This window comes from Astyanax mexicanus, chromosome 10 (genome assembly GCF_023375975.1).
Source record: "Astyanax mexicanus isolate ESR-SI-001 chromosome 10, AstMex3_surface, whole genome shotgun sequence".
In the NCBI taxonomy this organism is placed as follows: Eukaryota; Metazoa; Chordata; class Actinopteri; order Characiformes; family Acestrorhamphidae; genus Astyanax; species Astyanax mexicanus.
In genome coordinates, this window is record NC_064417.1 from 8850032 (window position 1) to 8863931 (window position 13900).

Sequence of the window (13900 nt, forward strand, 5' to 3'; positions counted from 1 at the left end):
CAGAAAATATGATGCATAGTAGTTGTTTAAAACAAAAAGCACTTTATCAGCACTGGAAACTAAGAATAATAAAGAAACTAAGAATAAACAAAAGAATCCCATGTCTTCAAATTGTCATAAATCCAGGCCTAAAGCTAAGCTTGCATTGTTGCTGTTTTTTTTCTTATTTTTCGCTCCAGATGTGCTGATCTCATTGTGTGGCCGCATTTAGTATTAAGATAACGCCTCGTGTGTTATCTTTCCACCATATCTTGTAATTGATAGAGGTTATCTGGGCTGATGCGTGAAGAAACACACAGTGGTTTAGTGGCTAAGATTAGCGCGCTCCAGCCGGCTGCGCGCCAGGTGAGAGATTTCACGCGGGCAGAAAAATCTGTGTGATCTAAAAGCAGAGGTAGCCCTCCCCTTCCCCAGAGATCATCCCCCTGAACCATCCCACTGCGCTCAGCCTCAGCACGCTCCCCGAGCCCCGCGGTGCTCCTGCCTGCTGGAAGCCCTTTCAGAGCCACCGAGCGCCGAGCAGAGCAAAGACGATTACGCCCGTCCCTGCGCTGTCTCAGAGGAGCGGGGCAGATGAAATGATAAAGCCAATTATTGAATAACACAGCAAATGAGTGGTGTGCTGGTGGGCCAGCGTGGGGACGTAGGCAGTAATTCCGCTGTTTGAAATGGTATAATTGTGCAAAATGCATAAGCGATGCTGGCCGGAGAACAAAGGCACGCAAGCGTAACCCGGCATTCGTATTTGTTACATATTTGCATACAGAGTCTCTCGGCCACTTTATCAGAAACAGCACATTGCTGGATTACATTAGAGACTGTAATCCATCCTAGTCTAGACCTTCATTAGCGGGTCAACCATTCTTAACGTATCTATGTCCATATATTTATGATGCATGCAGCTACTTTCATTCACTGTTTTTTTCTAGAGGAGGGGCCACAAGGGCGTTGGCCCCAGCTGAAGCCTGATTGGCCCCCTAATGTCCCCCTGTCCTGTCACTCATCACTTATCTGTCTTTTGCTCGAGAGCAATGATCAGATTAAAGGTGCACTAGTGACGCTAATGAGCCAAATAAGAATGCCTGGCATGATTAAAGCTTATGTTTGAGAGATGATTTGATGTAAATAAAAAAAAAAAAGAATAAAATGCAGTCTTTTCTCACATGCTATGTGTCTTTGAGAGTATTTTGCACAGTGCAGTAAAAATGCATGTAGAGTTAGTAAGGATTTTTTTTTGTCATTTATAGTAAATTTTGTGTCAACCGTTTTACACAAAAATATAACAAAAAATGCAGATTATATACAAAATTAAGCAAAACAAATTCCTCAAAAATTCACAAAAACACAAAAATGCAAGTAAAAACTCTACAATCCAAGCACAAGTAAATCCTAAACAACTAAAAAAAGAATAATAAAGTAACTAAGTACATTTAAAAATAAATGGTTAATCTATATTTTTTTCTGTTTTAAATTTGCAAAATACACGTTTTCCTTTTGATTCTTTAAATTTGGATTGCATTTTTTATTTATTGATTTTTTTGTCTAAAATGTTGGAATACAAATGAACTGTGTAAGTTTATAAGTGTTTGAACATTGTGTGACTGGTGAAATAATACTTTGGCTTTGATACTTTGAATACTGTGGCTCCTTGATGGTCCCTTACTCTAGAAAAATCCTAGACTCACCATTGCTTTGTGCTGAACCAGATGTGCAAATGCACACTCACAGCCTGTCTGCCAATAGAATCAAACTCTCTGGAGCAGATACAGTTAGCATGTTAGAATGTGTTGGAAACATGTCAAATGCAGTGTGTGCCAGGCATAGGTAAACGGGTACAAAGCCCCCCAGCATTTAGCTGTAGAGCAGTGGAACTGTATTTTCTGAAATGATGGTGCTCCATCCAATACTTTTTGGAATAAGGTCATCCTGACCTCACTGATGCTCTTGTTGCTGAATAAAATCAAATCTCTACAGCAATGCTCCAAAATGTAGTAGATAAAAAGGAGCTCAGCTAACAATTTTTGGTTCATAGAACATTTTATGGACATTACCGTTAACATTCCTTGAATGTTCAATTTGTAAAAAAAATTCTGGATGTTTTTAAAATGTTTTTTTATTATTAAACATTTTTAATCATTATGCTGATGTTGCTGCGACATCACTTGTGTCAGTGTCTATTTTTTATTTTATTTTTTTTTGGTTTGAGAGTGTCACTTTTCCATAATGTTAGTATTGATCTAGCTGGGAACATTATGCAAAGTTAAGTAAAGACTAATAACGTTGTGATGCATACTATTATGAGCCACCCATTTTCAGAACGTTTTTGGAACATTACAAGCTAACTTTCCTGAAACCTTTTTTAAAACATTGCTAAAGGTTCTTAAAATATATAACCCTTTTGGGTAACACTTTACTTGGATGGTCCATTCGATGGCCTCTTTGATGCTCAACTGACATTTAACTAACATTCAACTACATGTATATTAAATGCAAATGAACTAAAAGGTGAAAGTAAATGATTCTCTATTGAATAAAACCCAACATTCAACTCTAATCCAAACGCTTATCTTAATATTTTAGGATTGGGTTTAGGATTAGATTTTAAGTTTAGGTTAAGGTTAAGGTAAGGGTGTAGGGTTTGATTTTATGGTTGATTAAGGGTTAAGGTTAGGTTAAGGTTAGGGTAAGGGTTAGGTGTAGGGTTAGATTTTATGGTTGATTAAGGGTTAAGTTTAGGTTAAGGTTAGGGTAAGGGTTAGGTGTAGGGTTAGATTTTATGGTTGATTAAGGGTTAAGTTTAGGTTAAGGTTAGGGTAAGGGTTAGGTGTAGGGTTTGATTTTATGGTTGATTAAGGGTTAAGGTAAGGGTTAGGTATACGGTTAGGTTCTATTTTTAATCATTTACATTCAACATAGGGTTAAGTTAAATTTAATGGACATTCAATTCAGTGTGAGTTGAATGTCAGTTGAGCATCAACAAGGCCATAAAATGGACCATCCAAGTAAAGTGTTACCCTCTTTTTTAAAATACCTAAACTATGAATTATCAACTGTCCAAATACTGTCCTTTTATTCATTCTTATGTAAGAGACAGAGTTGGTGGATCTGTGATAGTTTAGGAGAATATTTTGTTGATGCTGAGAAGAAGACTCTGGCACACACACACACACACACACACACACACACACACACAAACACACACTCTCACACAGGAAAAGGCGTCGGAAGGGCAGGTTTGCAGGGTTTGTGGGCTGGAGGCGTGAACGTGTGTGTGGGTTTGACCTCACGCCTTTCCGTCTGTCCAGAGAAGCAGCGATGATCATGAGCCCATATGTTCATATAATCATCAATCCGCCCATAGCAGCACACACTGCACACACACACACACACACACACACTACACACACTACACACACCCACTGGCATCTTCTCATAACGAGTGCAGAAATACTGCATGCAGCAGGTGGTAAAAACTCAGAATCACTGTTAATAGATTCTAAGAAATCTTCACACTCATTACAAACCTTTACTTTGCATCATTGTTATGATAAAAAAAAATCCCTGTATTTTCATTTTTATGTTTTTTTATACCTTTGACATAATGTTTATCTGGCTTTTGTTTATCTGGATGTTTTGTTAAATTTACATTATTTCAGAATGACATAATGAATGCAACAACACAAATGATGCTTTCACTTCTTCTGTAAAGTGAAACAAGTACAGATCAATAAGTTATACAGTGGCATTCTTTATTTCTTTTTTCATTCTATTTTCTACACTGTAGATTAATATTAAAGACATGACAACAGTTAAGTGACACATATTAAATTCCTGTATGTAGTAAACAGTAAAAAAAAGTGGTTTGTCCTCCACATTAATCCCCTGATCTAAAGCTGATGAACTGAGATGGTGATTTGAGGTGATTTAATTGGGATGAGCTGGAGCTTCACAGCGTGAAGGAAAAGCAGCAACTATTGTTCAGCACCTCCAGGAACTCCTTCACTTTAAGATGCTGAGAAAACTATTCCAGGTGACTCTCCCTTATGAAGACACTGAGATTAAAATTAAACCAAGAGTGTGCAGATCTGTCCTCAAAGATAAATGTGATACATAGACAAATCTAAAATATAAAGCATATTCTGGTTTGTTTAACACTTTTTGCGGTACCACTTTAAAATAAGACTACCTTTATAAAGGGTTTATAAATGGTTTACAATTAGTTTATTAATGGTTACTAATTAAGTTGTAAATGCCTTAAAATCATTAATAATCAGTTATAACACATACGTAGAAATGTACGTAGACCTGTTGTCTGCCAAATAGTGAACCCACAGCCATCTATATTGTCGCTCTTTCTACGTATGTGTTATAACTGATTATTAATCATTTTTAAGGCATTTACAACCTAATTAGTAACCATTAATAAACTAATTGTAAACCATTTATAAAACCTTTATAAAGGTAGTCTTATTTTAAAGTGGTACCCTTTTTGCTTACTAAATAATTACTCATATGTTCCTTCATAGCTTTAATGCAGTCTTTAATATTAAATTCACAATGTACAAAATCAAAAAATGAAAGAAAACCTACTGAATGAGAAGAGGTTGGTCCAATATTTGACTGGTACTGCTCCCCTATAGCACTGATGTATGAATATTGAGTTTGGCGCTGCTCGGCGCTGTGAGCAGCATATTTTGTTTATTTTTCCAGTTTTTTTTTTCAGACAAAGCAAGTGTTTTTGTTCGGAGTAAAGCAGATGCCAGGCACTAGTGGTGAATTTGGCACTAAAACTATCTGGACGGAGAAGGCCAGGAAGGGGCTAATGTCCAAAACCACAAAGCCAAATGTCCACACACACAGATTGCCACAGATGGAGGCAATTCAGTGCAGTCTCTCTCTCTCTCTCTCTCTCTCTCTCTCTCTCTCTCTCTCTCTCTCTTTCTCTCTCTCTTTCTCTCGTTGGGATGGTGTTTTGCTATGGATGATAGCTGTGTGTACACATAAATTCTTTCTCTTTTATTGAATGTCTGTGTATGTACTATATGTACTGTGTGCACATGTGTGTGGGTGTGTGTCTGTGTATAAATGTATAAAAGTCGCCACCAAAATAAACAAATTGGACCACCTTTAGCTTTGATTGCGTCACACATTCACTATGGCTTTGTTTCAATAAGCTTCTGCAACGTCACAAGATTTATGTCAATCCAGTGTGGCTGGTTTAATTTTTCACCAAGATCTTGCAGCATCATTGATGATGGTAGAGTCTGACCACTGCACAAAGCAGCTCTTCTCCATCCAGCACATCCCAAAGATTCTCAATGAGGTTAAGATCTGGACTCTGTGGTGAACTCTCTCAATCCATGTGTGAAAATGATGATCTCATGCTCCCTGAATTAATCACTCTTTCACAATTCCAGCCCCATGAATCCTGACATTGTTATTTTGGAATATGGCCGTGTCATCAGGGAAGAAAAAATCCATTGATGGAATAACCTGGTCTATATTCAGTATATTCAGGTAGTCAGCTGACCTCATTCTTTCAGCACATACTTTTGCTGAATCTAGACCTGCAGACCAACTGCAGCATCAACCCCACATCATTTACTTATTAAAATCTAGGTGTCGACTTTTTATTCATTTTTTTGGCCAGGCAGCGTATCATGCTCGTTGTTCAAAAATGCATTTTTATATCTTGTGTAACAATTGAGTCCCTCTGTAGAACATGGTGAGGATGTGAGGTGGAAGGTGTGCTTTCCTTAGTCTCTGCAGGAAGTAGAGGTGCTGCTGGGCTTTCTTGGTTTCTTGGTGTCCTGTGGTGTCTGACACCAAGACTAACATAAGCAGCAGATCCAACATTGTCGTTGGAGTTGGAGCCTCCATATGCATCAATACGTCTTGAGTGATCACTGGCTTTCTGGACTTGGTGCACTTTTGTTAGGTACTGACCACACAACAATACAGCAGGTGTGTCTGGTCTTATCCCCAAAGGACTGGTCTGAACCAGCTTCCAGCTAAGCAGAAACTCCTGTCATCAGCTGTTTGAAGACCGACCACCTGATCGGACAAGTGGAATCAGGTGTCCTGCTGTTTTTTCAATTGACAACCTGCAGCCACACCAACCCTGTGGGGATAAGATTGAACTTCACTGGTATACAGGAAACAGGGAACTCCTGCATGGTGTTTTGGAGATGTTCTGAGCCAGTTGTTTAGCTATCACGGTTTGGTTCTTGCTGCAGTGTCTCAGATTTTTTTCGCTCGTTCATTCTTCCTGCATCAACACATCCATTTCAGGAACTGGCAGTTCACTTGCTGCCTAATATATCTATCTTTTACAGGTGCCACTGGAACCAGATCATCAGTTTTAAACAATTCTGCATTGTAGATTAAAAGACATTCAAACTATGAAGGAAAACATGAAATTATGTAGGTTTTAGATTCTTCAAAGTAGCACCTCTTTCTTTGATAAACATCTTTGCACATGTTGGCTGGATTTTCTCAGTCAGCTTTATGAGGTAGAGTCACCTGGAATTCAGACTTTCAGTTAACAGCTGTGCTGAACTCGTCAAGAGTTAATTACTTTTCTTGAATTTCTTGTCTCTTAACGTGTTTGAGAGCATCAGTTGTAAAGAAGAGTGTGAAAAGGTAGAGTTGTTATACAGTGAATAGCTCTATTTGAGTAATGTTCTAATCTATATTATGGCAAGAACTACCTAACTAAGTAAAGAAATTAAGGTCAGTCAATCGAAAAATGTCAAGAACTTTGAAAGTATCCTAAAGTACAGTCGAAAAGACCATTCAAATTGTTATGATGAAACTGGCACTCATCAGGAACACCAAGAGTTACCTCTGTTTCACAGGATAAGTTCATCAGAGTTACAGCACTCCAGATAAAAGCACCTAAATGCTTGATTTTAGATTGTTTAAGACTTTTAAGTTTCTACAAGATTGACAATGTGTTCCTTCATAGTCTGGATGACATCAGTACTCATTTACAATGCAGGAAAAAAATATACATACATGCATTTAATATGTGTGTGAGAGTAATGGCTCTAAATGTTCTATTCTGCTTATGTTTTGGCAGGAGGCTGGAGGGGGTCGTGTTTAACTGCAGCTGTGATATTCGCTGGATCCAGCTGTGGCAGCAGAGGGGTGAAGCTGGGCTCCATAACCAGCAGCTGTTCTGCAACAACGGCTTCAGCAAAATCCCCCTGCAGCTGATGAACATCTCACAATGCGGTATTTATTGCTTTATTGTTAATTATTATTGTTATTATCATAAATCTCCTATATCATAAGTCCAGGACTGAGCTGAATCCCTGTCCGGAAAACAAACCCGAACATATTGTTCAAAGCAGGGATGCTCATTCCTAGTCCTGGAGATCTACCACCCTGCAGAGTTTACCTCCCCCCTAATCACACACACCTGATGCAGGTAATTAAAGCCACCAGGAGCATGCACACATCCGAGACTCAGGTGTGTTAGATTTGAAATCTCCAGGGTGGAAGATCTCCAGGATCAAGAATGAGCATCTCTGATCCAAAGTACTGAATATTTTACATTTTCATTTTCTATTAAATGGTTACAAATAAATGTTTTTTTTTATTGTTTGTTTGCAAAAACATGTCATATTAAGTCCTAACAGGGCATGCCGTGTTCAATATATTTAATTATGTGTCACCAGAACGAAAACAAAACGAAGCAAAATGAGCGAGAATAAAAAATGAAACCAATATGCCCGGTGGAAAGTGCTATCTCCTAATAATGCAATAATAAAGCACGAGCTCTTCATCTCAGGGACATTTTTATAAGGAGAAATTGTCATTACTGAACATCATTAAAAGTCAATAATCAGTAACAGGCTTATTTAAAAACATCCATATTCATTAGCAGCAGAGTTAACCTTAATCATAACCCTCGCAAACAGGAAACCCAGCAAAAATACACTAAATAAAGCTCAAAAACAGTAAACAGTCAGCTGTGGAAAGCATACACTCAAACACGCTGTTGATCCAGCAATGAGTTATACATAACAATATATATTGACTTTTATCTATGACTTTTAATGACATGTATTTATTTAATATATACAGTACACCAATTTAAGCTATCTTTATGTGATCCATCAACTGTGCACCGTGCAGCTTGATTCAGGGTGTCTCTGTGTGTCTTTGCTATCGTAACAGTGGGAAAAGTATGCCTTGCCTGTCTTAAAACACACACAATGCATGTACTAATTCTCTTATTTAATCATGGGTGTGTTTTGGGAATAATGTGAAATAAACCATAAATTAGCATGTCACTTCCCATTCCCTTTAAGAGTCTATTTTAGGGGTGCAGCTACCTGAATGTGTCCAACGTGACAGACCTAGCAGGGTGAAGATAGTGATGAGCATTGCAACATGCTATGTGTAGGGTGTAGGATAGGCACTATGTGTTTATACAGTCATATGAAAAAGTTTGAGCACTCCTATTAATCTTAATCATTTTTAGTTCTAAATATTTGGGTGTTTGCAACAGCCATTTCAGTTTGATATATCTAATAACTGATGGACACAGTAATATTTTACAGAAAATGTGCAATATGCATTAAACCAAAATTTGACCGGTGCAAAAGTATGGGCACCCTTATCATTTTATTGATTTGAATACTCCTAACTACTTTTTACTGACTTACTGAAGCACAAAATTGGTTTGGTAACCTCATTGAGCTTTGAACTTCATAGCCAGGTGTACCCAATCATGAGAAAAGGTATTTAAGGTGGCCAATTGCAAGTTGTTCTCCTATTTGAATCTCCTCTGAAAAGTGGCATCATGGGCTCATCAAAACAACTCTCAAATGATCTAAAAGCAAAGATTGTTCAACATAGTTGTTCAGGGGAAGGAGACAAAAAGTTGTCTCAGAGATTTAACCTGTCAGTTTCCACTGTGAGGAACATAGTAAGGAAATGGAAGACCACAGGGACAGTTCTTGTTAAGCCCAGAAGTGGCAGGCCAAGAAAAATATCAGAAAGGCAGAGAAGAAGAATGCCTTGTGCAGGGTATAAGATTGGGTTGTATGTGTTTATTAGCGATTCTGTACGCATATATTAGTGCACAATATTTATATCTGATAATTGTTTAGTTTTTGTGCTTTTTTCAGTGTATTATAATGGAGATCCTTACAGAAATATACTACAGTAATAGTCTTTTTAATACAGTAAACCTATTTTTTTCTGTTCCTGCAGATTTACCTGAGATCAGTGTGACCCATGGTAATCTGACCGTTAATGAGGGGGACAGGTTCACCATCATCTGTAACGGCTCGGGAATTCCCATGCCGGACGTGGACTGGAAAGTGTCAGCGCTTCACTCCATTAACACACACCAGGTACACTGAGTTTCTGCTGGAGCAATCACTAAACGGAAGCACAGAGCAAAGTAGAATCATCTACGTTTCTCATGAAGTGGACAGTGTGAACATAATTGTAATATTCTCTTTTCTAGGCCATACAGCATCCTCCAAACGTCCACTCCGTCAATCTAACTCTGTTCAACATCAGTCGAGAGGACAACTTCTTTGTGTTGACCTGCATCGCGGAGAACGTCGTGGGGATGACTAATACTTCTGTTCAGCTGTCTGTTCAGTGTAAGTGAAGATTTGTTTGGTTGCATTAGCTTAGTTTTATCTCATTGTCTGTGAAAAGCTTGTTTTCTGTGGACAATCAGGGAATTCTACTGAAATGATTGTGCATGCTATAAAAAGTGATAAAATCTATGAGAAGAATTATTTAAGAGAAATCTGACACAAACTAAGCTTAAAAAATATATCTTTATTGTGATAATATACACTGAAGAGGAGGTGGAGCTACAGTCTCTCATTAGGGTGAATATACAGTATATATTAATAACACTCTAAATGTAGGTATTGTGAAAATATACACTGAAGAGGTGGAGCTACAGTCTCTCATTAGGGTAAATATATATTAATAACACTCTAAATGTAGGCATTGTGATGATATACACTGAAGAGGAGGTGGAGCTACAGTCTCTCATTAGGGTGAATATACAGTATATATTAATAACACTCTAAATGTAGGTACTGTGATGATATACACTGAAGAGGAGGTGGAGCTACAGTCTCTCATTAGGGTGAAAATACAGTATATATTAATAACACTCTAAATGTAGGTATTGTGCTAATATACACTGAAGAGGAGGAGCTACAGTCTCTCATTAGGGTGAATATACAGTATATATTAATAACACTCTAAATGTAGGTATTGTGCTAATATACACTGAAGAGGAGGTGGAGCTACAGTCTCTCATTGGGGTGAATATACAGTATATATTAATAACACTCTAAATGTAGGTATTGTGCTAATATACACTGAAGAGGAGGTGGAGCTACAGTATCCAGTGTTCTTTATCCTAATATTAAATCTAAACATCTGAATCTAGGAATACAATGAATTCATTGTAATTTTACTGTAATAAACTGAATAACAGATTCTGTGAAAGGTCACCAGCTTTGCCCTTTTAAATAATTTTCTCACTGTCCGGAAAAAAAAAAAAAAAAAACACAGTGCTTTTGCTCAGCGATGCTTCAGAGAGGAACAGTGTCTGTTGCGATAGTAAGACTGGACTACAGCTCGACCCTCAGTTTATGAGAAAAAGTCATTTGTGTTTTTTATCGATCTGTGTAAATGGGGGGGGGGGGGGTGGGGCGTGGGGACTCCACTGTCTGGACTCTGAACTGTCTGAAGAGATTTCATGCTCAGAAAGGCGAGCACGACCCGAGAGAGAAAGATTACACAGATTTATCAAACGCTGCATCGTCTAATGCCATGGATTTCTTTACACCTCAGTGCGTGACTCTACATGCTGGAGAATGTGGTTCATGTGGTCACTCCAGTGAAAAATTGTGTCGTTCTCATGTTGCAGCTTCTGGTTTTAGCCTTTTCTAGGTCATTTAAATATGTAATTGTAGAAGATCTATAGAAAAAATATATAATTTTCTGTATTTATGAAGAAAATGCACGTGCATACAAACACAAACATATTACTACTGATTTGTCTGTTAGTTCATCTGACATGCAAAAAATATAATTCAAATTTTATTTTAGATACGTTACAGTTATAGAAGCAGTCTGAGAGCTCGAAAAACATAATTGGGTACATTTAGCTACTGTATTTTTTCCACTATAAGGAACAGCATTAGCATTTTAAGCGCTAGCTTTTTTGCTGCTCAGAGGTGAGTATTATCCGCTAGCGCTAGCAATTAGCTGCTAATGATAATATTGCTGCACCTAGTCTTAGTGGAAATCTGGAAATCTAATCCAACTGTAAATAAACAGAAGCGTTTTACTCACCCAAATAAACAGTTTTCAGGACAGAAATCTGTGTAGATTAACATCTCTAACAGCACTTGTTTGACTTGTGTTTAAGAATTACAGTTTTGTTTACTTACCTTAGCTTAGCTTTACTTAATTAGAAGGAAAACATGGTGACACCCCTGTGCCTTACTAGTGTTGCATAATGTGCCTTATTTCCTGGTGCACCTTATGTTTTAAAATAGACCAGACAATACACTACTTACTGTTTAAATGTGACATATGCTCATTAATTCTTTATGATTTGTTATTTCAGCAATAATACACGAAAGAGAGAGTAGCACAACGGTGCCAATATTCCACATTATAGCAACAACCTCGAGTGTGTTATTGTGATTATACCACAGTTACATTATCACTGTTTATTGAAAGATTTTAAGTTAAAGAGGATGAGAAAATACAATTTGTTTGGTTACAAACACTCCGCGAGTTCCAAAAAATAGTTCCACTGCTGCTCCGTTTGTAGCTGCACTGTTTCGCTGCATCGTTGCTAACTTACCTGTATGTGGTGGAGTATTACATGGAGAGCAATCGGTTACAGTGCATTACCGGCTGATAATGGCACTCACAAAACGCCTGTCAGCCAATCACACTGCGGGGTCGGAACTAACCGTGGTATAACAATTAATATATTAACAATATTTACTTTAGAATGTTATTTTATATAATTCTGTTTACTGTTACTATAAGTCACCTTTCAACTGCCGATTCTGTAGTTATGATACAGAACTGTATGTGTTGGTGTGCAATACAAAAAAATGAACAGAGCAACATTGTAGTAGTCACATTAAGACAGGAAGAACCACTGAAATGAACCAATAATCTACAAAAGCAAAGCCACAAAGCCACGAGTCAACAGGAGAACCTCCCTAAGAAGGCCAACTGAGAGGAACCTCTAATCAAAAGGGAAATTTCCTGAAAGCACGAGGAAAAACACTGTGGAAACAGAATCAATACTCACAAAATGAATTCCTCAAGAGCATAAGGACAAACACTGAGGAACCAAGACTCAACAGGAGAAACTCCCTCAGAGCGTTTTTCTGATGCTGATTACTGCAATCCATCGATTTCAGGGGAATCACTGCAGCCGCAGTCAGCAGCTCATGATTGTTATGAACATGCTAATGTAAGAAAATGATTAAGGGTTATATGCCACACAGCAGCAATCAATGGGCTGAAATCAAACCCTGGTTGCTTTTCAAAGTCCAGTGTGCCGTTCGGTATGAAACAGGCAATCAGACGTGTCTTTATTAGACCGCAGCGTTTCCATCGGCTGGATACAATTACAGGGTAATGCGAGGCGGCTCTGCGGAGGCTGTATTTACATTTACGGGGAACGCTGTTGCCCAACACTGATGTAACATAATTCTCTCCACACTCAGTGTCTATTGACTGGGAGAGATTTTGCTGAGAGTTGCAAATACCGGAGAAAAGATGGGTCGGAGAATGAATCGGTCTCTGTCTCTCTCGCTCTTTCTCAGCCTGTTTTTTCTCCTCCGGTTGTCTATGAAGGGGCTATTAGGGTTTCAGCCTGATTTATGAGTCGGAGTCAGCATGACCTTGTCACTGCACACAAGCGAATTTCCCAAATCCCACACACCCCGAATCCTGGACCTCACAAAGTCTGCACAAAGGCATCTTTGACTATTATGCTGTATGTGTATGTGTGTGTGGGGAAAAATGAACATTTAGCACATTTATGCTTTCAAATTTGATTGGCTAATGTTTTGTGTATTGCAGTATTTGTAAGCTTTCATAAAGGACTGGAACAGTGGTCTAGTCTAGTCTGAATTAATAGTAGATATACTGCAAGTACCACTGTTGCCAAGTTAACTAGCCTAGCGACCACACAGCCATATATCTAAAACAGTAATGTGGCCATACAAAATATGGACAAAAGCTCATTCATGTATGTGTATCTTTCATGTGTTGAAATAAGTGTTTTAGTGTACTGAAAAGGCGTTCTACTAGATTTGGGAACATGTATATAATAATTTAAGGGTGATAGATAACCCCACCTCCCCTTACCTCCACCACCAAGTCTCCAATTTATCCCAAAAGTATTGGATGGAGCACCATCATTTCAAAAAATATAGTTATAGTTATAGTGCTATTGTTACAGATGCTACCTTATGCTTTCCAAGATGGTTTGGAGCTTTTACCAGGTGTAGCTATGGTGGGAGGAGTCTGTGTTGTTGGTGTGCTCTGGTAGATACGAGATATAAGGTAGTGTTAGGATTCTGGCCAAAGGAATCTTATTGATGTGGCACAGCATAGTCACCTAAACTAGGAATTGAACCCTAGTCTCACACATGATGTGGGAGCTCACTGGCAGGGGGTGGTGTTATCCACTGTGCCACACCAACCACAACAATTATGGTTACAATATGTTACGTTTAACAAATATTGTTAACCGATTTTCTTTATCTTCTTTTTCCGTTATTCTCTTTTTCTGCATGTTTTTTGCTGCATAGCTCTTCCCGCAGCTTTCAATATATATATATAGATAATATTTCCACTGTCGTCAACA

General features: G+C 38.2%; 1 protein-coding gene across 4 annotated transcripts in view; it reads left to right on the forward strand.

The window, feature by feature from the left end:
- The window catches only part of ntrk3a (neurotrophic tyrosine kinase, receptor, type 3a), a 438952-nt gene that overhangs the window by 213784 nt on the left and 211268 nt on the right, over positions 1 to 13900 (forward strand). For all 4 annotated transcript variants that reach the window (XM_049483984.1, XM_049483986.1, XM_049483985.1 and 1 more), the window contains exons 5-7: positions 7082 to 7236; positions 9226 to 9368; positions 9485 to 9626. In XM_049483984.1, the coding sequence (XP_049339941.1) occupies positions 7082 to 7236; positions 9226 to 9368; positions 9485 to 9626 (440 nt within the window). The remainder of the gene's footprint in view (positions 1 to 7081; positions 7237 to 9225; positions 9369 to 9484; positions 9627 to 13900) is intronic.